The sequence below is a fragment of the Melozone crissalis genome, unplaced genomic scaffold (assembly GCF_028551555.1).
Source record: "Melozone crissalis strain CALT ecotype California unplaced genomic scaffold, PUWL_Pcris_2 ptg000027l_1, whole genome shotgun sequence".
In the NCBI taxonomy this organism is placed as follows: Eukaryota; Metazoa; Chordata; class Aves; order Passeriformes; family Passerellidae; genus Melozone; species Melozone crissalis.
Window position 1 is genome coordinate 34,248,796 of NW_026535805.1, and position 25,889 is coordinate 34,274,684.

At 38.8% G+C, this 25,889-nt stretch overlaps 1 protein-coding gene across 1 annotated transcript; it reads right to left on the reverse strand.

Moving 5' to 3' along the window:
* Positions 1 to 6,822: 6,822 nt before the first annotated feature.
* Positions 6,823 to 25,545, reverse strand: NMBR (neuromedin B receptor). Its single transcript, XM_054280108.1, has 3 exons — positions 25,040 to 25,545; positions 10,707 to 11,055; positions 6,823 to 8,395 (listed from the first exon to the last, which is right to left on the reverse strand). Exons 1-3 carry the CDS (start codon positions 25,453 to 25,455, stop codon positions 7,994 to 7,996), a joined length of 1,167 nt encoding a protein of 388 aa, XP_054136083.1. The 5' UTR covers positions 25,456 to 25,545; the 3' UTR covers positions 6,823 to 7,993.
* Positions 25,546 to 25,889: the final 344 nt, after the last annotated feature.

Genomic DNA, 25,889 nt, shown 5'->3' on the forward strand with positions numbered 1-25,889 from the left:
TGTGTCAGAAAATATCTTTATTTTCACCTGACAGACTGTATTCAAGACTTAAAATGAGGTTTTAATAAATATCTCTAAGCTATATGTGAATCCATTAAAATAAAATTTATTAAAAAATCCCCAACAATAACAAAATAATACAGAGATCCAGACTATTTTCTTACCTCCACCATTTTTCTTTGACAGAATTTCTGATGCCTTTAAGGGATTTTATCTGAGATTTTTAATTAATTACATGACTAGAATAGTTCTCTTAACTCTAGAGCACAAACTGTAGCATATTAAATTGTCCAGATGTTTCCCATGGTGTGAACAATCAGGAAATGTTAACAGTTAAATGGTAATTATTTACCTACCTGATTAGCATTTCCTATAAAATAATTTGATGTTGTCTTAGGTTAGTTTGTTAAGCTCAGGCTTTTTTCTCAAAAAATAATTTTTTGTTTTCAAAATGGTTTCTGTAGGATAATAATTCCTAAAGAGAAGGAAAGACTCTACAACCCACCATGTAAACAATAATTTATCTGCAGCATTCATACACCCATAGAATTGTTAAGGTTTGAAAAGACCTCTAAGATCACCAAGTCCATCTGTCAACACAGCAGCACCACCATGTTCACCCCTAAACCATGTCCTGAACTGCTGTAGCCACATGTTTTCAGAACACTTCCAGATCTGGTGACTCCACAGTTCTCTGAGAAGTCTGTTTCAAACCCTTTACAAACCCTTCTGTAAATTTTTTCCTAATATCCAATGTAAACCCTCCCTGGTACACCTAACTTGAGGCCATTTCTTCTCATCCTGTCGCAGGTTACCAGGGAGAAGAGACCAACACTCACCTGGCTGCAGCCTCCTTTCAGATACCTGTGGAGAATGATAAGGTCCTCCTTGAGAGTCCTTTTCTCCAGGCTAAACATCACCAGCTCCTTCAGCCACTTCTCATAAGATTTGTGCTCCAGGCCCTTCACCAGCTCTGTTGCTCTTCTCTGGACCTCGTTCAATTCAGTGCTTGATTATGTACTATTAAAAACTACCAAAAAGTGTGCTCCATTTTTTTTTTAGCCCAATTTAGGCTGCTACTCTCATTATAAAATAATCATAAAACATCTTTGAAGACCAGTTCAGAAATTGTTTAAATTCCTAGCACGTGCTTGCCTATTTGGGAGTCTCACAGGGTGTGATCACCATCATGCTGGTTCTCCCATGCATACTGTGTAAAAGGATCATTTCCTCCTCTCTGCACGTAGTCTCTGTTCTCTATTGCACTTGCGGGCAAAAGACTCAAACTGGGAATTTGCATCTGCTCAGGTTTTAATAATATTATTCTGAAATACATCTTAATTAGCTGATTTTCTGGTCAGCTGCTGCTAAATCCTTTCCAGGTATAAGCTGATTTGAAGCTTTGATGTTTAATTGAAATGTATTTTTGAGCCTGTTGCTAGTACTGGTCAGTACACTGGAAAATGCAGCCTGACTTTTTGTGATATGAACTGCCAGGGTGATGCAGATACTTTTTTTCAATAAAGGCTAAACCCATAAAACTGCTCTTCTCTGTAAACAGCACACAAAGCATTCAAAAAAAAAAAACATAGTAAAAGGTCAATTTTCAAGTGGCAAAGCAAAGATCTCCAAAATAAGTAAATACTGGATTTACAGTGATCCTTACTATGTTTATGTCCTTCCCTGTGCAGTGCATAAAGAGAAGTCCTGTGGAGTGGAAGAGTTTGTGGTCCTAGAAGTAATGATATCAATAATGTCTCACTTAAAATAGACACACCGCTGATTTTAGCCTTTTCTTCTTTGTCTGTGCTCTGATCTACAGCTGAGCCAGACGACTAGAGCAACCAAATATCATAAAATCATGGAAGGGACCTTAAAGATCATCTAGTTCCAATCATCCTGCCATGGACAGAGACACCTTTCACTAAACCAAGTTGCTCAGAGCTCTATCCAGCCTGGTCTTGAACAATTCCAGGGATGGGACATCCACAACCTCTCTGGGAAATCTTTTCTGGTGTCTCACCATTTTCTTTCAGTTTGATCCCATTCTCCTTTGTCACCACATGATCTGGTAAATAGTGTCTCTCCAACTTTCTTGCAGGCTTTTTCCCTTTTACTCCTGGGACTTTACATAACCGCCATAATTTTTCAAACATCTCAGGAAACAAGATCTTTGAAAAGGAAACATCTTTCAAACAAATGTAGGAAAGTGACTACATCAGTTAATTCCCTCAGGACTCTGGGATGTGTCTCATCAGATCCCATTGACCTACATTCAAGCTCCTCAGGTGGTCATGAACTGATCTTTACTTACAGCGATCTTTACTTCACTTCCCCAGTCCTCATCTTGCTCTCTGTCATCTTGAGATGTGCAGGAAGAGAGGCGCCATTGAAGACTGAGGCAAAGAAGTTGTTGGGTACCTCAGCCTCCTCATCTGTTGCTACCAGTTTATCAGGGGCAGTACACCTTCTTTGACTTCTTTTTTCTGGTTAATATACCTGTAGCAGATCTTCCTGTCATTTTTGTGTTCCTTGCCAAGTTCAGTTACAGCTTCACCTTGGCCTTTCTCATCTCCTCCCTACCCAACCAAACTTCATCTCTACACTCTTCAAAGCTTACCTGTTTTTATTTATACCATCTATGTATGTGCTTCTTTTCCTGTAGTTTGACAAACACTTCCCAACTCAGCCATGCTGATCCCTTGCCTCCCTTGCCCTCTTTCTTACTCCTGGGGATTGCTTACTAATTGCACTCTGTAGAAGACATCCTTAAAAATATACCAGCTCTGTTCCACCTAGCCCATTGTCCCTGAGGGCAGTATCCCAGGTATCCTGCTGACTATCGCCTTGAAAAGCTGAAATTTTGCTTTCCTAGAGTTCAGGGGTCTTACCTTACTCCTTATTTCACCCATATTCCTAAAGAAAATATGTGGCCCAGACTGCCTTCAATCTTGATATCCCGAGCTATCTCACTGGCATTGGTTACCAGCAGATTCAGTAATACATCCCCTCTGGTAGGACTATTACCTGGATCAAGAGGTTATAATGATGCTCATATCACTCCTGGGGGAACAAAGATGGTTTAGAACACTGTCAGAACACAATCATTCCTTCACTGTATGGAAATCTACTATAGCCCATGTGTTTTATTTGATCTGTATCTGTATGAAAGTGGCAATAATGAAATTTGTCGAACACATTAGCTTTTGCCATCAGAGGAAAAGCAATCAAACTGTGTGTAGACATAGGAAAATTATTTAACAGAGGCTGGTGCACAGTGAAAGCTATAATATTTGCCATTGCTGGCATTCTCTTCTACAGGTAGATACCTCCGCTGCTGCTGACAGTTCCATTCTCCACAGCCACACAATCAGATTGAAGGAGCTGCTATAGACTCACAAGCCCACCTAAAGCTATGCCGTACTTTTCTGAAATGTGTGCACTGTTACAGAGGTTAATTAAATCTGCTCTCAGACAGGTAAAGCTGATGGGGGCTCAGCAACATTTAGTTGCAGACATTGGGATGCTCAAAAGTAAAAGTACTTTGCAATTTTAGAATTGGCAGTGGTTTTAGATCATATTGCTTATATTGAGATCATCTGCCCTTTGCTCTGAGTGTACCTCCAGACTTTCCCATCTCATAAAATGCAAATTCTATTCTGGCTTTTCTGATCTTCTCCCTATATAACCTTGCAATATCCTTATAGTCCTCACAAATTACCTGACCCTCCTTTGAGAGATGATAGATTCTCTTTTTTCTCCCAAAATTCCAACCCATGTTCTCTATTTAATAAGGCTGGTATTTTTCCCTGATGACTTGTCTTTCTACAGTTGGGGGCAGCCTAGTCCTAAATATTTAACAATTCCTTTCTAAATCACATCTAGCCTTTCTAAACTCCTTTACACTTCAGAACTGACTACTGAACTGACCACTAAAGGGACTCTGTCAATCAATGTTCTAAGCAGGCCAAAGTCTGCTCTTCTAACCTCTCTTCCAAGGTGGAAGTCCTGCTGGTACCTGTCCTTATTTGACCCATTACTGAAACTCTACGATTTCCTGGCCAATGTGTCCAAGATAACCACTGACTACAAAATCACCCACCAGTCCTTCTGTGTTCACAAACAAGAGGTCTAGCAGGACACCTTCTCTGGTAGGTTTATTTACCAGTTGTGTTAGGAAGTTGTCTTCCATACACTCCAGGAACTTCCTAGATTGTTTTCTCTTTGCTGTGTTGTGTTTCCAGAAGATATCTGGCAAGTTGGAGTCACCCATGAGTACAAGGGTCAGCAATCATGAGACTTCAGCCAGCTGCGTGTAGAATGCCTCCTCTATCTGTTCATCCTGAATAGGTGGCATAAACCAGACTCCCACCACCCTGCTGTCCACCCTGCGTCCTTCCTCCTGATCCTTACCCACAGGCACATCCCACCACCTCTCCTGCTTTCCCTTCTAAAGGGCTTATAGGTATCCATCGCAGCGCTCCAGTCATGAGAGTCATCCCACCATATTTCCATGACAGCAAATACATAACTTTCCTGTTGTACCATGGCTCCCAGCTTCTTGTGCTTGCTTCTCATACTGTGTGCATTGGTGGAGATGTACTTCAGCTGGGGTAATGGTTTTGCCCTCGTCACAAGCCTGCTCCCCCCAGACTGATCTCTAGTAGCCTGGTCTTATCCCTTTCCTCCTCTGAGCATGGTTTAATATCTCTCAATCAGCCCTGCTAATTCCTGGGCCAGAGTTTCTGTCTTGACTGAGTTAAGAAAAATATCTACGGGGCAGGTATGTTGTAAAAATCTGTCCTGTATTCAAAGTGACATGCCTTTGTTGAAGATAATTATCACATCACAGTGTAATGCTAAATGAGATCTCTCAGGCTGGTTGAGAATTTAACCATACTGACATTTCAGGATTCAGCAGCGTATGTTATACTTCTAGTATTGACAGGGTGAAGTAAGAAGATGCTATCAGACTTACATTGTACTAGCTCTAGTCTACAAAAAATAAATGTCTTACACCGATGAAACAGTAATTACCTCTATTCTCTCATTTTTCAAAGACTAAGAAAGAATGGTAGTTTTCTCAATTGTTGCAAAAATATTTTTGAAAGAAGCCATCTCAAAACTCAGGAGAAGAAGATAGAAAAGAACTGATGTTCCTGAAATAAGAATATTTTTATAACAGGGAAAAAATATCAGATGGCATTTTAACAACTATTTTGGCATAGATCTCAAGGTGGTATATGAAAAGCTGACATGATCTTATTTGCAGATTTTCTTTGTTCCTTTGACTACAGTTAGAAGAAAATACTTCATAAAATGCATTCTACTATCATTTTAATTGTTAGCAAGCAGAGTTGTCTGAAAATAGCTTTATACATACAGCTTATATACAACATGTACAAAAACACAATAACAGACACTTCCAAAATGTGCACAGTGGGTTAGCAACACTCCTAGTAAATCTCCAGACAGATTAACTTATTCCCCCATGCCATGCTAAAGAATTTGAAAGGAGCTATATAAAATTTAGTTTACTTACTTGAAACAGACTTTGCATATTAGGTCTGGGATATAATGAAGCAAAACCGTGCTGATTTCCTGACAACAAGGAGTTATAGTCTACCTCTGAACACCTTCCCCTCTCAACAAAAAGGAACAGACTCTAGCTTTCCATTCTGCCAGAAAGCTGGTTCATGTTGTCCATACCACACACAGCAATTTAAGACATTGGGGGGGGAAAGCATGAATCAAACAGAAACATCAAATCTACCACAAATTAATTACTATTTTTCCAATAGAGCACCTGTATCATCTGGTAAGGTTCACATCAGAAAAATTCATTTTGGAAATAAAAACTACAATGGATTTAGAAATACTGTGAAAGGCTATGCAGTGTAGAAAGATTGTCAAACAAAATGAGGAGCAGGGAACCACAAAAACCCCAGCAGAAATAAACAGAAAACTTGATCACAGTCAATGATAAACACCAAGAATTGACAAAGGAAGACTTTAAGCATTAGTGCTTTGCAGATGTAAAATATTTGTGAGTGAAAAGGACTTGAGGCTGATCAGAAGAGCAGGATCCAAAACTTTGTCTGGCATCCAGGAAGAACTAGTGATATAAAATTAAAAAGTACTTCTGAGAACAGGTGGGCATGTTCTCAGAAGTAAGGCAAGAAGAAAGAGAAGAGACAAAATGAAGAAAAAGAAGGATGAGGCAGTGTTAGGCAGTTATGGATGTGTCCTGGTTCCAGCCAGAAAAGGGTTCATTTCTGCAGTTGCCAGGAGGGACGTGACCAGGACCTCGGGGTTACTCTATACCACCTCATGCCAAAGCAGGGGGCAGGGGAGGGATGGGCTCCTTCCAATCAGGCCAATGGTGAAGTGAGTGGTCCAGAAAGAGCCAGGTTCCCTGTGGTAAGTGATTGCATATGAATCCTTCACTTCTTGTTACTAATTTTAGTAACACTCTGTTATTAATATTGTTGTTGCTACTGTTTGTTGCTTATTTCATTGCTGTTTCTAGCAAATTGTTATCATCTTAACCCTTGATATGTACCTTTTGTGCCTCCAATTTCTTCTCTCTGCCCCACTGCAGGGGAGAGGGAAGTGTGGAGTGAGACAGCAGCACATGGTTTGGAGTGTTTCAGTGGGAACACTAAACTGGGGAATTCCATTCCTAAACTATGACAAAACAACAACTTTCTAAGCCATTCCACATAGATTTACAATTCATGTTAGTCATCTCCTTTGTATAAAGGCTTCTAGCTCTTGACATTAAGAACTTCAATCTGTTACTTTCCCTGTTGAGTGGTTACAACTGGGGATTTTTTTTTCCTAGATATTAGCTAGAACACTTAGAGTTTACATCAATATAAGTTCTCATTGCTTTAAAAATTTGGGTAGGGATATAGCTAGTCTTGAAAAAAGAGGAATTGCAAAAGAAATTTTGAACTTCAGGTGGTTCACAGAGTTACAAACAGAACTAATTAAGTGCAAGTGTATCATTAAAGACAAAGGGAAAAATGAATGGATACACTGCATTAGCACTTCAGCTTTTGAGATTATAAGACTAGCAACTAATTCCAAAGTCCAATCTAAATTTCTAGTGTACTCTCTAGTATTCACCTTAGAGAAGTCACTGCAGAAGAACAGGATACAGTGTTGTGACAGAGACAGATCTGTGCTGGAGCAGTTCTACCCAACTGTAAAGAAAAACACACTTAAAATTACATTTGGCTCACGAACTGACCATAAAAAAATTACTTCCACAAGGTGTCTTTGTCTGCAAATTACTGCCCCTTCTAAGAAAGACACTGTGAGCACCTTCTCTCTGGAGGTCAGACATGAAAGCTAACCTGTCACCTGGCTTGGGAATGATTATTTGTCAGTTTCTATCCCACTGTATAAGGGGGGATTCAGCTCTGACACACCTCTTCAAACTTTTATATGAACAGCCTTGTACAAGTAGTGGCAATAAGCTTCAGTCATTGTGTCAATTTGACTACCTGTGCTGACATGTGAGCTGATTAAAGAAAAAATAAATTAAAAATAAAAGTTTAATGGAATCCAAAATGCTTAACAGTATTAATCAGCAAAGCTAGCACACACACAACAGAGCTAAAGTCATGCAAACTCTATTAAAGCAATACATGAGCCTGGATCAATATTCAGTTAAAAATACATATTTTGATATCAGAAAATCTATACTTTTTAAAGCAATATTTTATCAGTTACACTGCTTTCCTTTATGTAAAACATATATCAGCATCTCTTTTAAAGTACAATATTATGTCAGTCAGTTTTGTTTCCTCAATAAAACATACTCTTCACTTCTAAGAGTCAGATGGTGTGAAATAACCTCATATTGGCCAGAATTTAACAGAGCCTCTTTTCTGAGGACTGTCTGAGAACAAGAGCCAAAAGTGACTTACAAGCTGCAAAGGAAAAGTTCAGATTTGTTTCATAGTCAAAAATCATACTCATTAGATCATAATGACATTTCTTGTTTCAAGTTGTGCCCATTCAGTTGTGTCATGGTAGTCACTGTGTTCCTGGTATTGCTTTTCAGGGAAGTCATTTGAATGGCAGAGGAGTTGCACAAGTAGCTGGCAGATCTCTCTTTCTGAGCTTTCTTCCTGCAGCAGAGCTGGTTGTTGAAATGTCTTCTAAAACTCTCACTGAGGAAATACAGTGCAAATGGGTTGACAAAAGAGTTGCAGAAGCTTAGCACTCGGGCCACTAAGGTAACAACCATATGTCCCATCGATGGATCAATCTTATTGTAATTAAAGGATCTGTACATGTATAGCACGTGGTTAGGAAACCAGCAGATAGCAAAGAAGCCAACAAAAACTAAAACAATTTTTGCCAGACGCTTCCGAGTTTCCATCTAAAAAGATGAAGAGAACCCAAATGAACAACAACACACAGAGCTATCCTACATAACAGGTTTCATTAAAATATGTAGCATTTTGCTATATTAGCTTCAGCAATTGTCATGAGTAAGGCCTGCAAAAATGCTTCCTTCAGGAGCTGAATTACTTTTGCTATCTCATTTCCTTTTCCTCTTTCAGTTAACTCTCAGTCAACTTTCTTAGCTGTTTGCAGTTACAGAAGGTTGGTCTTTCTATATGATACACACAGCAAGGGTGATTCATGACCCCAGGAAGCACTGGCTTTTAGTCTGTAAGCATGCACCAAAGGGTGTTATGAAATGTAACCTTTTCTGATGAGATCTCAGTGCCTGGCTTGAAACTTAAGTTTTAGCTAGGAAGCTATTTAGAAATAGCTTCTGGCTTCAAGATATAGAGGTGAGATACTTGGTGTTAGCTACACAGTGGTGCTCATATCTCTTTGTTTTTCACTGAGGGTCTCAGCTTGCACCTCTCTCTTGGGGAAACCACCAAAATTGTATTACACCATCTGAAGTATCTTAATTCCAGGGTAAGGTGAAAGGTTCCATTAATTTCAATAACATCACAAAATGTACCTTAAATGCAGTGCTAAGGCATAACAGATTACATTGTAGATACTGAGAGTGGCTGAAAAGATGGCACAATAAGAGCCTACACAGAGGTTCCAAACTGAGAGAGGGAGATAAACTGGCTGGGTAGAAGGCCCCAAAGAGAAACATAAAGTTTCCCCATATTCCTCCTAAAAGATTTGCTGTGTATATCAGGTATGAAAGTTTTGCAGAGGAAGGAAAGTTTTCTACTCTGCTCAATTTTCTGGGGGAAAAAACCAAACAAGTGAATTTATTCTAACATTTTTTCAAAACCTGGGAAATTAATCTTTAAATTGTTTTCTTGGGTCTATCAAAACAAAAAACTGGGGAAATCAAAATAGATGGGAAAACTCTAACATTCAAATTTGGTAGCATTTGCACTCAGATAGATTGCTAGAGCAGACTAAAAGGTGCAGAAGTATAGTGTGAATATCACACTTGGCTTAAAGAAACATAAGCTGATAGCAATGGCCTGAATTTATTTCCTCTTTCTGGGAGATATGTAAGTCCACCTGAATTTTCTATTCTTCAGAGCCTCATAGATTAACAAAGAGGAAAAAAAAACTAAGTAGAATGAAAAAATGTGTTCTTACTTTGAAAATACATGTGAATTCAGAAATGTGGTATAAATTAAATATAGTTTCCATCCAGAGGGTTCAGCCAAAAGGCTCTCTATATTTCACAGGGAAATAAAATAATACATGAAGTGCTAATATATATGCACTTTTGACAAGAAACAGACTAGAGTAGAAATGAAATGTTGCTCAAAATGGACGTAAAGGAATGTAGTCTTTTAAAAAGAATGTGTGCATGCAAAGAAATTTCTGAGAGTATGAAAGTAGTTTTCTAAGTTACTGGCAGAGAAAACAATTCAAAACTGTTTAAATTGGCATAATTATTTTTCTCTATCAGTACTAATGCTTTTGCAAAGCAGCTGAGGCACTTTCACTGCAAAAGCTGTTGTTTGTACATATGTGTGTTCCTGCTAATGTTACTGTCTTGTTGCTTCCTGTGCCTTACGGGGAAGATTGGCTTTGCCTAGCATTTTAAAATCGTTTGTCTCAAAGATACACAGAATCTATACCAAGAGTTTTATAGCATCTCTAACAGAAAAGATATTAGAAAAGTACAAGTTCAGTATTGTATCCAAGTAAAAAAAAATCAGTTAATACTCTCTGTTCATGTTTCCAGCACTCCTTAATCTAAAAAGAATCTTAGATCCCCTAAGTAAAGTTTTCCCTGTCTATATCAGTTTTCTCATTTCCAAGCACAAATAAAAAGGGACAATTCTCAAAACATTCATGTAAGATTTCTTTCCTAAAATGACTGCCTATAGAGGCGGGTGAAGCCACCACCATTAACTACAAAAACATCATTCCTCAGTAAGAATACAAGTAATGGTTAGAGTAACAGCACATACAAACATATATACCAATCTCATTTGCTGTTAGGAATGAGCATTCATGGCACTGAATTTATAATTTTCCTTGTTCATATTCATTACATACTGGGGTTAATATTGAGTAGTCGTGAAAACAAGGAAAATCTTGAGAAAATCCTTGCCTTATTTCATGTGGAAACTGAACTAATGCTCTGCAAAATCCAACAACTTGGATGTTATAATTCCTTCACTTTCATTCATAAGTGTATACAGCACACAAGTCTTTCACCAGGATGTAAAAAGCAAATTGCTTACCTGTCTTTTGGAATGCTCACTGTGTTCCCCAGGGATGTTGTGAGCACTTTTTATTAAACTCTTTGCAATATGATAGTAGTAGATACTGATAATTACAAGAGGGACAAGGAAATACACAAGGAAAAGCAGCACAGAATGGATCTTTGGGTGCATGTCGTCTGTCATGGGGTATGGTATGCATGCTGTGAAGGTGGCATTATCTGTGTCATTGATGTGAGCCAGTTCGGAGAACACTGCTTCAGGAACTGCCAGGAGCATGGAGATTACCCAGATGGCAGTGGCTTTGAGACAAGTCCACAGCACTGCACTGGAGGTCTGGATGTCCATGGGATTTACAATTGCTTTGTACCTGAAATTGACCAAAATGCAGATACAAATTAAAAGGTATTCAAATTCAACATGCAATCTACAAGCTTGCTTCATATCTTTGATTAAAACAATGTGATATTTTTTTCTAATTTGAAATGTCAAGGGACTTTTAATCTTTCTTTAACTCGCATTCTCTAAATCTCCACCTCTTTTTTTTGTATACGCTCATCAGAGGAGGCAGAAGGAGACCTGGATACACCCTGTGTCTGTAGGTGCCCATTCTGTGCCAGTGTAGTGGAAGTGAAGAATCAGCCATGGCTCTACCCTTTCCATCTTCAAATACCCAAATATCCACAAGTGCATCCTACTTCGATATTCCACATGTACCAGCACATGCACACTTTGTGTTTCCTTCCTTCTTTCCTTGGCTCCCGAGAGTTCCAGGGCTCTCTGGCTGCCACTAAAACTTTCCCACTCTAGGATACACCCAGCCCTCCTCAGAGGAATATATGCATCTTCATAAAGTCAGGCATTTATGACTCCCAATGGCCTGTGCAGAAAGTATAAACTCCTACATAAAGTAAACATTTCCACATCAATAGCTGGAAGCTGCTGCTCTACACTGCATTTTGGAAAACTGTCTCATAACGTATGATTGCATATAAACCTTTGTGGAACTGATAATTTCATAGCTTCTGCAATGGAAAAAGGAATAATTGCAGAGAATGGAAATATCACTCTAGAGCAAAATAAAATAAATTAGTAGAAGTAGGCTTTGGTCAGGATTTTTTTTATTTAAGAAAATCATTCCAGGAGATGATACAAAGTCAAACTTTCCACAAAAAAAATGTAATTGTTATAAGGACAAATAGAATTTGAGAAAAATATTTCAAGGATACATTAAAGCTCTACTTAAATTTTTAATTTATTTAACTTTTTTTAAATGTAAGTAAATTATGCTTCAATGTTTTTATTAAAAACTAAATCTTAAACAAAGGTTAAACAAAACATTTCATTTTGTCTAAGCTGTGGCAATATGGAAGTTCAGGGGATTTTTCTTAACTGCATTAATTTTCCTGTTTCTACTTTCAATTTGATTTGGAATGGCTGTGATTTCTTCTGAAAGAGCAAAAGTTTTGAGAAATGGAAAAAATTATTCTTCTTTAATATTCAGGGAAAAGTTTAACAGGATAAGGAGAGTCAGTAGAGGTTCATCCTCCAGGTACATAACTTTGCTCATCCTCGAGTGTTTGTAGTCTGTGAAGAAGCATGAATCACTTTCAAAGAGCGATTCAGATTTTAGGTATATTAAATCACCCTCTAGGGTGTTTGGGTTTTTTCTCTGCTACCTACACAATGAGCTTAGATTAAGGAGAACAGTAAGTTAGATGCCTCTACTTTGTGATAAAATTCCATATCCATGTGTGTAGGTAGATGCACATGCCTCTAGGTATACTAATAAGTATGGGGATGAGCAAGTGACTAATTACTTACCAAGGATTAGTTTATACCCAAATATAACTTGGTTGCTGAAGGGAATGCTGATAAATGGAGCTGTGATCCCAAACACCCCTCAGGATCAATTTGCAGGTCCTGACAGGTAGTTCATAGCTCTTCAATTAAGCTGATGTTTGCAACTGGCTATGCCATGAAGACATCTGGAGCAGAGCACTAACACGGTACCCAAGGAAACCTTTCCTTCACAGAATATGTCAGTCAAAATGTGCCTTGGGGTTCTCTTTCTCAGGTTTGTGATAAATCATATGATCATTTAATAATTAAAAATAATGGCTTTTAATGTTCATATCCTCTCTAAATTCAGAGATAATTTTTACTGTATTTTCACCCCTATCATAGAGTAGTAAACAAAATTCAGCAAACTGTCTCTGTTAATTTATAGTTACCATTTCTGCTAACACGCAGTGAGAAACTCCCTGGACACCAAGGTGTAAAAAAAGCCTTTCTATTGCCATAGGAAGGACAGAAGCTTCTGCACAAAGCATGAATACTCCCCAGCACAAACTGTGACCTTATTCAATAATTGCTTCCTATTGCTGTCTGTCTTTATTTCATTACATAAAGACAGACCCTCTATTTCTGAGATGATGTCAAGTCCTTACATCTGCTCATTTTTTAAAAAGTTTGTGTTCTTAGGGAAGAGCCAGTTGGGGATTTTGGGGTAGGGGGAGGACATTGGATAAAAATAATGTTTTGTTGTACAGATTTTTTTTTCCTCTCCTTTTCCATTTCATCGTTTCAAAATATTTTGACCACAGTCCTACGACCCAAGTAAATGACCACATCACAAATAATTCTTTTAGCATCAAATGTGCCAAGTTAATCTCTAAATGGAAGAATTTTTCAGAAGTCTTTACATTAGCAGAAGATGTGACATATATCTGTACTTTGGCAAATATTGCTGTTTCAGCAAATAGTATGCTTTTCCCTGAGCCATAACTTACTTCAAGTGGAAAGGCATTGAAGCAGAGCGCCCTTTTTCACAAAACAGATGAGTTTAGTGCAAAACAAATCCCTCCTTTCATTCAACTTGCTAGTTTAGTGGCTACAAGGTGGCACTCTTCCTAGGTCTCAGCCCTTCACAGTACTCAGGGTCAAGAAAAATGCACTGTGCTTTACAAAAACATCTTGTCATCTTGTTTATATCTCTAAAAAGCTATAGAGTGAAAAGAAACAGGTTACAGATAAAATGAAATGTAAACTGAGTGAAATCAGAAGTGTTCCCAAAGTGAAAACCCAACCTCTTCCTTTGTATAAAACCAGTGTAAAGCAAAAACATAACAGCAACCATTCAAATTGCAAAGACCATATTTTCCATCAATAAAAACTATGTCAGTAAATTAGACTAACAGTGCAAATTAGTCAAATTAGTAAATTCACCTTTTCTTTTACTTCACTGATGAAAAAGAGCAAATTATAGGCTGCCACCAAGTTCAGGAAATATGCATTTGGTTTTAATTAAAAGCCATCAAGTAAATTCTGTCTCCCTATATCCTCTATCATTATCACTGCTGACAAAGGGACCCCAACTCAGGAAACTCTTCCTGCCTTTGGAGCTGTGGTTTCTGCCAACAGATACAAGCACAAACTTGCCCACTCTCCTTCAGCAGATTGCTTTAAAATGGGAAAAAAAAAACTATACAAAAAACCCAATCTCCTCCCTTCTACACAATCCCAAAATAAATTCATGAAAAGAATATCCTCTTTCTCCAGAGATATAACATTTTGCTACCTTCCAAACTCCAATTTATTTTATCTACTTCTCCTGACCTTTGTTTTCAAAGACTTTCTAAAGGTATTTCTCAGCTCCAAATTAGAATGGAAAGCTCTACTCCTGTTTCTGCTGCATCCACAATGCTGTTTCCCTCCCACACAGCTGGTTTCAACAGAAGGTGCTCCTTTAATAGACCTATGCTGCCCTTCCTTTGCTTTCCTACCTCTTCTTCTAGAGTACTTTTTTGTGATGACCTTAAAAAAACTAAAAAGAAAACCCCAAAATAACTAGTCAATACCTAGGCAGCCACTGGAAAATAGCCTACCACTCTAACTCGATTAGCCTCAATATCTCCTTGCCCTTCTGATTCTGCATGGTCTCTTGTCCTTTTTTAAAAGCCCTTCAGGTCAAGGACTTTCTTCATCTTGCTGTTTATATAGTACCTACCACAAATAGGACCCTAAATTATCACCTAATTTCCTACATGACATCACAATGAAAATAAATATAATGAAGTGTCAGAGGCCAGGCAGGGAAGTTTCACATTACTTTGATTTTCATTTTAATCCTGGAGCTGGAGGGGTTGGTACTATTTGCCTCATTATAAATAAGCTTTTTAAAGCGATGCTGTTGTGTCATTGTACTGCATTTCCTCCAAACTAGAGTAATTAATCAAAACCATTCATATGTTAGTCTTTTATCGTGTCCCTGCATGGTGCTTTCAAACACAAAAATTTTAACAACATAAAAGTTTATAAATACATCCAAAAAGGAAACCTGGTTGTGTAATCAGTATTTGTTAAAAATACTCATATCATGTCCAGTTGCAGTCCACTCTACAGTAAAATGAAATTTTGGATGTTCCAAAGCCCTTTTCATTGTATGGGCAGTCCTATTGGCCCAACTCCAGCTGAATCAATAAGAGCACAACAATTTATCTAGCTGAAAACTTTGTGGTATCATTTAATCATTTGAATTGAGATGTGCATTGTTCTATTTCATTCTTATAAATTCTTGCAATGTAAAGTACATTTCTTTTTTTTTTTCAGGTAATATCAATACTTTTATTCTGTGCTTATCTCTTGAGAGCAAAGAATTGCATTTACTCAGGAATGAGCATCTCTGAGATCTGATAGTGAATACAATAAACAGTATTTGAAATGCAGACTAGAAGACCATGTGCAAACACACTTAAAGTCAATGTCAATGACATGTGTTCTGTGTTTCTCAGGGGGAAAATCTTAAGATTTTCCTAAGTGGAAAAAGTTTTCCACTCTGTAAAAATACACTCTGTTGAGCCAAAGACCATCAATAATGGTTCAACTCTTGTTGATGGTTTCTTCACCCTGAAAAGAATCAAACCAGAAGTTTCCCAGGATGGTGGAAGGGGTTTTTTATGCATGAAGTGTATTACCTCTCCTGTCCACCCAGTGTTTCAGAGGATAAATCTTCTCTTTCCTTTTCATTTTTTCTTCTCTTTCTACTTCTGCTACTTGCTATTTGCCTCATATTAGCTAACTATGCTTCCTACAATTTCGTGCAAATCTTGCAATGCCAGCTCATTGCCAGCAGTCTGGACTTTACTTCTACTTCTGTAATGCCATTCATTGATACCTGCACAAGTTAAAATCATGAGTTAAAATTCAGAGAGAATTTTTACTGTCAAAAGTACCATAATCATTTTGTTCAATTCTGCTCCTGAAAGCAATATTAGTAAGTTGTTTCACCAGTTATTTTTCAGAAAAGTTCATATATGTCAGTATTTCCAGTAAATTTATATTTAAATTTGATAATTTCAAGTCACTGATGAACATGTTTTAAACATATCTTAAGACAGACTAATAGGTCTTCATTAGAGGTGCAGTTTCTCTAAGTTTCTACTGTGAAAAGGAGGACAGAGGAGAACCAAATCTAACAAAGATGCTACATCTATATGAGCAAACTAAACAGTGCAACAGTCTATTTTTAGACCTGGAGGCCAAACATCCATGACTATTTAATTAATCTCTCTAATTGCTCAGTACAAGACCACCACATCCAAACAAATTAGGAAGTTTACACTTCTGTTGGTAATGGCCACTGGGCTTGTGTTTAATCCTGTATCATGCCTAGAAATTGTTTAGAGAATACTCATTGACCCAGGTCAAAACCACATCATGGACCTCTACAAAACCAGTTTGACAAGTGTCTGACTGCCAGTCCTCAGTCCCATGCCCTGGCACTGTTGAATATGGGTTTGTGCATAGATAGATAGATATACACAGACATATGTATGTGCATTAAAAAAAAACCAAAAACCCACACACTTTCAGATGCCTGAAGACATCATCCAGCAGCCTTACACAATGGCTGGCCCATCCCAACCCACTGAGCCCATTTTGACTTTTAAAATAAACAAGCAGTTGTATTTCCCCTGCTGTTCATGCCAGGAGCTCCCTGGATTGCACCTACTCTGTTTGCACCTAAGCTTCATTTACAATCCATTGTAATTCACAATTAAGTGCATTAAGCACAGCCAAGTTGAGGGGCCTGATCTCAAAGTTATGTTTAAATAATGGCTGGGGCACACCAAAGTCATCACCCTTCACAAAACTGCCACGGCAAAGGCAGCTCTGGCATGTGCCTCTCCAGGAACAAAATGGGGCCATTCATGCAGCCAGGGTGTCTGGGAGCCATTGCCCAGGCTGCTAGACTCAAAATTAACATCTCACCTGTGAGGAGAGAACTTTATTCTTAGCCTGCTGCATCACACAAATAACTCTATATACTATTTCCCAGGGGGAAGTATAAGGAAGTTTAGCATGTGTAGTTTCTTGGCTTCTATCACCTTTCTTGACTCTTTATCTCATTCCAACACTAATTTGGAATTCTGGATTTGGATTCTGCTCAGGAGGGGTGGATGGGATGAGGAGAAAGTCAGTATCCAGGCTAGATATTAGGCCTTGCAATGCGCAGCCTGGACAAGCTTATGTACTTTTTGGAATTGTCCCCTAGTTCTCTTTTCTCCTGTTAAAAAGCTTAGAAAACTACAACTAACCTTGTTTAATTCTTTCAGTGTTTAGTCTCAATCCTGGAGGGTCAAAGAACTTGGAGAAAAGAGAAATCCATTTCTCCAAATGAGTTTAATCCAAATCCCATCGATACCCCAACCTTTAGACTGATGACACAGAGTTGCATGCTTGTCTGCATATTTACTAAGTGCTTACTGCATGTCTCTCAGCAAAAATATCTATGCATACTTGAATGAAAAAGATGTCATAAAATCCTCACTGCTGGATCATAAGGCCAATAAAAATATCAACTACAGAAACTAGAGTGTCTGAAAGAAGAAATCCCAAGAGTAAAATATGCTTAGTGCTATTTTACCTTTATAAAGTTTCTGTTGTTACAAAACAATTTCTCCCATTTCATTGATGAATTTGGTTATAATCCAGGCCACAGCAGATAACACACCGTTGTGGAGAACATAACACAGTCAGATGATTTTTAGAAAAGTTACAAGCCAGGAAGAATTAAATAACCAAATCTCTACTAATATACCTAGAACAGACTTAGATGTTCCCATTTGAGAATATAGACCCTAAATCTCTAATTTCTAAATTCAAAAATCAGCAGATTCATCTATTTGCCCCAGTAGTATCATCTAAAAGCTCTACTCTCTCCCTTTTAAACACATTTCCAGTGCAATTTTATTTGCAACTTCTGATCTTGGGCTGTCCTGAAATCAGTGTAGATGGAAAATACAGAAGTACACACCATGGTAAAAAGAAAAGGAATATAAAAACATGAGAGAGGGAAAAGTTAATGTAGCAATCCTTAAAATACATTTAATCAAACAAACTTGGAGCCAAAACACAAGCATGAAACTATTCTTAAAAAACACTATGAAAAGCAGTTGGAAAAAAATGAAACAATATTTGGAATATCATGTGAAGGAAAAGATAAAGTTATATGAGATATAATTACATCATATCAGAATAACCCATTCTCTCATGTTCATACACACACCACAATTTTATTTTGATATATACTCATGCAAACCTGGAAATACACAAATCTACATGCAGAAGATGCAAATCTGAAAAGCTTTTGTGGGCTGTTTATCTTGTGGTTATCTTTTCTGACACCTGAAAAGTTGTGTCAACTTAGTTCCAAAATATGCTTCTCTTCAATGGACACCAAAGTAGGTTTCCTCTTATTTCTACAAATTTAACAAAGAACTTACTTGCTCTTTGTAATTACACTGTCAAATTACACTGAATCTCAGCATAGTTTAGAAGTTGCTAGTGGAACATGTTTAGGCCTAGGGATTGTGACTGCATACACCTTGTTTCATTAATACAGATAAAAACCCATAAAATAATTTAGCACCAGAAATATACTGGTGCTGCAGTCTGGTTCTGCAGCAGAACTCATATCATAAATACACAAGTTTTTCTGTAATTAAACAATTTAAAATGAAGATTCAATTAAATTATGCCTTTCAGGAAGATACTGAAGAGTTTCATTATACTGAACACATATACAGAGATGTATTATTTATTCTCTAACAAACTTATCATGTGAAATCTTTTCCCTAGACAAAGCTTTGGTAGAGCATACTTGATCTTTGACAACATTTCTGAGGATTTGCTAAATGCTGACTTGAGAATTCCAGCATTCAAATTCATATTAACCCATTGCAGTGTAATAGATAAGGGAATCATGTACCAGAATTTGCTGAGGGGCAAACAAATAAAATAAATGAATGGTGATGTCCAGGCTTGTTAAGAATTGGGCTGGATCTGCTGTTTAGCAGCTATTTTGTGTGTCACAGACACAGGATTTTACTGAATAGCTCAAAGAAGCAGGAAACAGAAGGGATGGTTTTGAAGCTGTTTCTCCCTGTTTAGGTTGCAGCCTACAAAAGGCAATCCAAACACCAGCATTTGCAATAATTAAACAAAGTGGCTTCTGCCAGCTCAACACAGGCACTGCATTGATCACTGACTGGGATAAACAACCGCAGCCATTTCTCACTTCACCACTCTCAACCTGAGCTGTTTCTCTATGGGTTGGAGAGTACACACAGGACATGCACAAAGGCGGGAGTTTAACAGATGCATGTGCCTGTATGAAGTTTGAGAAACAGTTGCCTAACTTGGCAGGAAAATGTTATTTGCTGAGAAATCATTGTCAGTTGTGCAAAGACAGTCACAAGAGGAACTTCTCCAACAGCTGATTTGAATTGCCTGGCTTGGACATTACCCTATAACAGTTAACTCCTTAATCTACTCCAGATATAAAATTCTTTCTGCAATCTCTAGAGCTAAATATGTTGGGGAGGGGGTGGTTCTGCTATCTCTCTTTTTTTCTGGAATACTTTACATCGTACTCCTTTTATCTGCATAAGACAGATATAAATTAATTGGAAAATTATTGGGTGGGGACAGGCCTCATTGTCTCATTTGACAAAGGTTTCCTGAGAAGCATTATTTTGAGAGTCAATTTGTATATATGAACTAAAAGGTAAGTTGAAATAATGTGACAGACAAAGCTTGACAAACCTCTCTTAAATTTCTTTTGCATTGCCTGTTATTGCATAATTATAACCATATTGCTATAGCCTACAGTGAGAGAAACATCTGGACCATCATTTATTTTAATGTACTTCGCTAATTCACTCATTCAATACATTTACCTCAAGTGTTACGGTATCTAAAATAAATATTTATAGAATATCATAGTTCTACTTGGTCCATATATTTTTGTTTTCCCATCTACTGTATAGTGCTAAGGCATAGTTTTTCCATTTATAATCTTCCATTTTACCTTTGATTATTTTTTTATTTGATTAATTGTAAGTAATTTTCAATATGTCATTCAATACTATTTTATTCATAAGGAGTCCTTAGTTCCTGACTATCAGCTATTAGAGCTCAAAAGGAAATCACGTCCACTGTCCTGCTTCACCTGCTTCACTACATGTAATAAGAAATGAGGATTTTATATTTTTCAATCACTGTATTTCAGCCTGAATCAGCATCTGCCATAATAAAAGAAGAAACTAAAAATAAAGTGTGAGAAAAGTAAAAAGAAGTTTTCATTAAAGTGATATTACTAATGAAAAAACCAAAGAAGGTGTTTGGCAGAAGGTAGTAGGGCAGCTTTTCACACTTCAGAATATTTCCAAAGTTCCCAAAGAAAATGAGATTATAGACTAGCAAACTGAACCAAACCAGATTTTGCTATCAGATGTCATCAGAAGTCAGCACAGAGTGCAAATTTGCAAAAAACATTTTTTATTTTTTTTTAGATACAGAGTGCAGTCTCCCAAATCAAAAACAAAACAAATATAAAGAAAAAAATAGATGGAACGGAACAAATAGTTTAGCTATGAAAATCTATAGAATACATTTTAAGCATCTCAGGCACTATATTTAGCTACTTAAGTATGAATTTAAATTTTCAAACTGTTACATGTTAATCACTTATTTGTCTCATCAAAGGTGTCTATGTCGCATTACTTAAGAAGAAAGAAAATACAATGCTATTCCAATTGTAGTAGGGTGAGTTCAGCTTTGCTGTCTCTATTAGAGTGCAGCAGAACTGCATTAGATCTAATATATTTAAATTTTTCATTAGAAATAAAATTCAGTGTAGGAAAAGAAACAGAATTAAATTTAATCCTATTTTTACAGATCACTTAAAAATGAGGCATAAATGACAGCTAAAGAGAAAAGAAAAGACTATGTGGGACAAATTAAAGCTGGTTGCAGGGGCTGCCGTTTATTCCTCCAAAGGCTATTCACTGCAGATGCCTTGGCATTTTGTGGGTACCACACAATAAAGCAGTAATGCCAGAGGTGCACATTGTAGCACCCAGTCTTAATTCACTGCACCGAAAGCTGTCCACACCAAGGTTAAAATGCCATCTGAAAAGCATCCTGGAAACACCTTTCCATACCACCCTGCTTCAGTTCTTACCCTACCTAGATTCCTTCCCATGCACAAAACAGCAAGATCCCTCTCCCTGAGAATAAGATAAGGATCCCTAGGGGCCCGATTTGCCTTCTGAGCTAAATGTATGATCCATCATGGACACAAATTTGAAAAACATTTTGTGCAGCAGTAAGCAAGTTCATTGGATGGTTCAAGTCAGGTTCATCCCTGGCTTATGCCCTTTTTGCAGTGAGGAGATGCTGGCACATATTTTCTTTATGTGTGCCACGCTGCAGTCCCTCTGGCAAACATTTCTCACTTCTTTACTTTTATCCTCCTTATCAAAGACCACACCAATTCCTGAGACGTTCTCACCAACACCCATTAGCCCTTGCCAAAACTGCAGTCCATGGGCCCTGGAGAAACAAGCTCATCAAGGCCCCATTTGTCAATTCTTGTCCCACCACATCTTTAGGAAGTGCATCCCTGGTTACTGTGCACCAGCTCTGAGCACTTTTAGGATGTGCTGAATGCCATTAGGAGTGTTCTGTCTTACACTCCCCTTAGCTCCCCTCTTTTTTTTGGTACATTTTTGTCTTTCAGCCCTCTTCCTCATTTGTCATCCAGTCTATTAAGTTTTCTCTTTCTGTTGCCCACCCTCTCTTTTTCCTTTGGTTTTATAAACAAGAGAAATATTAAGGTCTGTAGAGGTGGTCTGGTTTCTGCACAATAGAGAAAACGCGGTGGCCATGAGGGGCAGGGTTGCTGTCCCTACATACCCTGCATGGCAGTGAGAAGGGACAACTGGCTCAGCAGCACATCTCCTGTGCTGCCTTCTCCATCCCATAGGAGAGGGAGACTGCAACCTGCTCTGACACCAAACCCCTGTACCACCAGTGCCACCACTGCATCATCTCTGCTGCCACCATCCCCACCTGCACCACTGACCTGCATCCCTCTCTGCCCCAACAGTGTGGGGCTGCAGCAGGGCACCTCTCCCCACAGCTGGCAGCCACACCTCCAGGAGCTCAGGGCTGGGAAGAACCAGCTGCTATTCCTGTGATGGGGATGGGCAACCTCAGGCAGATACGCTGCTAAATCTCATCTGCATGGAAGGGAAGTCTGGAAAGTGTTAAAAATCACATATTACATTTGTACACACACATAAAAACCCCTGAATTAAAACTCAAATAACCTCAATACAAGATAATGAAGCTTCCAAATAAAAGGTGCATGTTTTTCACACCGAAAGCATTGCTGATGCTGAAAACGTCTTCTGTGACAAAAAAAATCTGTATGAAATTAAGCAACTTTACAAAATATCTACATATGCAACTATAAGTTGTAGTATGTAATTTTTCTTCCTTCAGTTTGTTAGCAACAATCATTCAGAGTTTGTTGCTTCTGTAGCTACGTCTGTTAAATGTGTCACACACAAGGAAATCATTATGCAGAATTTCCACATAAACAATAAGTATTAATTTGACTGTGGAAACCAAGACAACCTCTCTCATCCTAATTTACACAAGCATGTTCCAGAGAATCCTAAGTATTCCTAAATCTGTTTTGTAGTGTAATCAGTCTCTGGCATTCTATACAGTCTCATGGTTACAAGGAGCAAAAAGCATGAAGGGCTTTAATTAAAATGTACTTTGAACATTATCTGTGAAAGAAGGGGCCACTAAGAATACATTGTGTACCAGACCAAATACTGGATTGTAATGGAGCCTTCTTGGTGGCATCACTGCTTACAAACTGCTAACATCCTACCCTAAATGTAGGAGAAAGTGGGAGAAAACACTGCCCATAGCCAGGCCTCACCTCTTCGGCACCTCTTGTGTGCAGGATGCTGCCAACGCTTCTGATCTGCCAGCATAATCACCCACAACTGATCTAGTGACGACACACATTAGAATCTGGCTATAGATTGGTGTCACAGTGCCACACCAGTGCCTCCCCTCTAGTCCAACACAAGTGTTGTACCAAGTGTTGTACAAAGTGTAGATTTGACTCCAACCCAGACACAGCTGAAAGCTCAGCCAGCTTCACTCAGCAGTTTCCTGGGCCCTAGGAGACTGGTCTCCGAAGTCAGTGGAAGATCTTCTGACTGGAAAATAAAAGGTTTTTGTTCTCAGTGACCTAAAATAAAACTCCAAAAGTTAAAGAAATGTTGTAAATTCCTAGTATAACCATTTCTGACATTGACATATACTGTGGGGTCCAAAATGCTGGAGAAATGTATTTATTATGAGCTTATTTGGTCTCAGCACTCAAACTGTAACTGTTTTTTAGTATGTGCAATTCTAGATGCATTAAGCATAAACAGTCAGTATTATAAATTCTTGACTCTTTGCTGATATAAAAAGAGGGATATAAAATTATCTGGGAAAAAAATCAAACAGTGAATGTTCCAAAGCTACATGAAAAGCAAATTAATGAATCCTTAAACATTAAATCAGCAGCATTCCCTCATGTTACATTTCTCTCGAGAAATGATGTCCACTAACTTCTTCCCTTTTCAAACAAGATGTACAGCACAAGATATTAAGGAGTGGAAATAGAGCAGAAAGAGAACTGCAGGGTTTCCTTAGATCTGTAAGGACAGATTTTGAAATACTGTTTAACTGAGGTAATCAAAGAGCTACAGGTGTTCCCTTTAAGATATATTTTGCAATCTCTTCTTCAAAACCATGATCCATTTTCACAAGTTACAGTCTTTATAGACAAATATGTTAGGTCCTGATTCAAACATAGCTGAAATGAATGTTCACTGAAAACTATCCTCAAGTGAAATCAAACAATGGACTGAATTAGCTAAAAAAAAAAAAAAAAGAAAAAATAAAGAAAAAATAAAGGATAAAAGTTTTAAACATGAACATCCTAAACATTACTCAAAGTGTGAAGATGTATTTCTAAACTCAACTCTTCACATCACACACCAATATAATGCAGTGGCTCAGTTCAAAACCCAACAAAAGAAAATGGATGAATGTTTATGGAGAAGGAATTAAACGTTTTCATTTCTGGCCCAAAAAAATTGTTCAGATAAAAAAATAAAGATAATTTCATATAATTTAAGTTAGCAATTACACTTTCAGAGCCTGAAGCATAGTTCTACAGCCACTCAGTTGCTCTAAATTCCTTAAGTACCCATTCACAGTAATTGGGAGGAAAAACTGGGGATCCAGCTTTTTGTTTTTTCCTAATTTGACAAGCACTTGAGACAAAAGTGTCACTTTCTAGTTTGTTTGGGGGTATTTCCTTTTAATTTTTTTTCTTCTTTTCTAAAAGTTCAGAAGATAATAAGAATAGTTTGAACAAAGGTTTAAGATTGACATTTAAAACAGAGCAATTTGGTGTCCCTGAATTCCCAGAAGCTAAGCTAGTTCTGGCAGTCACCTGTGGTAACCTGCTCTTCTACTAAGGCACAGACACACATACAGGCACACATGAGTACAGCTTCTTAGCAGAAAGAAACAAACTGATTAAAAATACATTTGTGCCTGACTTGGTTTAAATCACTCACTGCCCGTAGACACAACGCTGACTCGGCAAGGGTGATATCTGGCATCTAAAACCTTACTCTAATGAATAAAATTCCAATATATGGACTGTTGCAAAACCATCCCAGAGGTGCAGAAGACAGGGCTAAACTCAATTCTTGCAGCTGACATCCTGGAAGCTGGGGGCCAGGCACAGCCATTTCCAGATATTCTTTAACTTCAATTAGTACCACCTAGAGAAGAAGAAGCACCTCACAGGTTGGAATGAGGGGATTGCAAATCAGGGATGTCTTATCTAGAGAGGTGCTTTACCTTTCATCAGCCTTAGCCCAAGTTGCAGAGAGCTGAAGGCAGCCCAGCTTTCCTACCTGTCAGCACTGAGGGCAGTGAGGGTGAAGACAGAGACACCAACAGAGGTCAGCTGGATGACAGGGATGAGCTTGCAGCCCACTTCTCCAAAGAGCCACTCTTCAGAGAAATACCGGGAGGCATCCACGGGCACACAGGTCACTAGCAGGAGCAGATCACCAGCAGCGAGGCTGGAGATGAAGATGTTAGGCACACTTCTCATGGCGCTGTTGGAAATGAAGATCTTCATGAGGGTGATGTTGCCCAGCAAGCCGACAGTGATGATGAGCAGGTAAAGCGAAGGGATCACGCAGCGGATGATGAACACGGCCGTGCCTCTCCCCGGGGACAGCAGGGCTGTGTCGGGCACCAGGCGCACACTCCCATTCTCCCCGAGGGGCATTGCTGTGAGCTCGGGCGGGGGCTCTGGCTCCATCCTACAGCTTCGCGCGGACTGAAGGTCGCCAGTGCAAAGTGCAGCGGGAGCCACAGCAAAGCTTCACCTCTGTGCAAGTCAATCAACTTTCTCCCCCTCCTCTACTGCCTTTCCTCCTATCCCCCTTCTCTGGCGAGTTTTCTCCCTTAAGAAATGCAGAGGAATGTCTGCCGGTGCAGTGGCCGGGGAGCGAAATAAAAACTCCCGTGCGCTGTCCCTCGGCTCTTCGGACGAGCCTCTCCCGGTGGGCAGGAGATCCTGAGCCTGGGGGCAGAGCACGCCGTCGGGACAGCCGCCCCCTGCCCGCGCCCCCGGGAGTGCCCTCGGTGCGCCACCGCGGCCAATGCGCGCTCCGGCCGCCGCGCCGCCCCCGCGGAGCCGCCAGCGCTGTCCAGCGCCGCCGGTGCTGCCGGTGCTGCCGGGGGAGAGGAGCA

Bases quoted from the DNA above. Each gene is read 5' to 3' on its own strand.
- NMBR (XM_054280108.1), bottom strand. From the start codon at position 25,455: ATGGAGCCAGAGCCCCCGCCCGAGCTCACAGCAATGCCCCTCGGGGAG. The intron at 11,056-25,039 runs GTAGGAAAGCTG...GGTCAATTTCAG, and splicing joins ACTGCCCTCAGTGCTGACAG to GTACAAAGCAATTGTAAATC. The intron at 8,396-10,706 runs GTAAGCAATTTG...TCATCTTTTTAG, and splicing joins GTGAGCATTCCAAAAGACAG to ATGGAAACTCGGAAGCGTCT.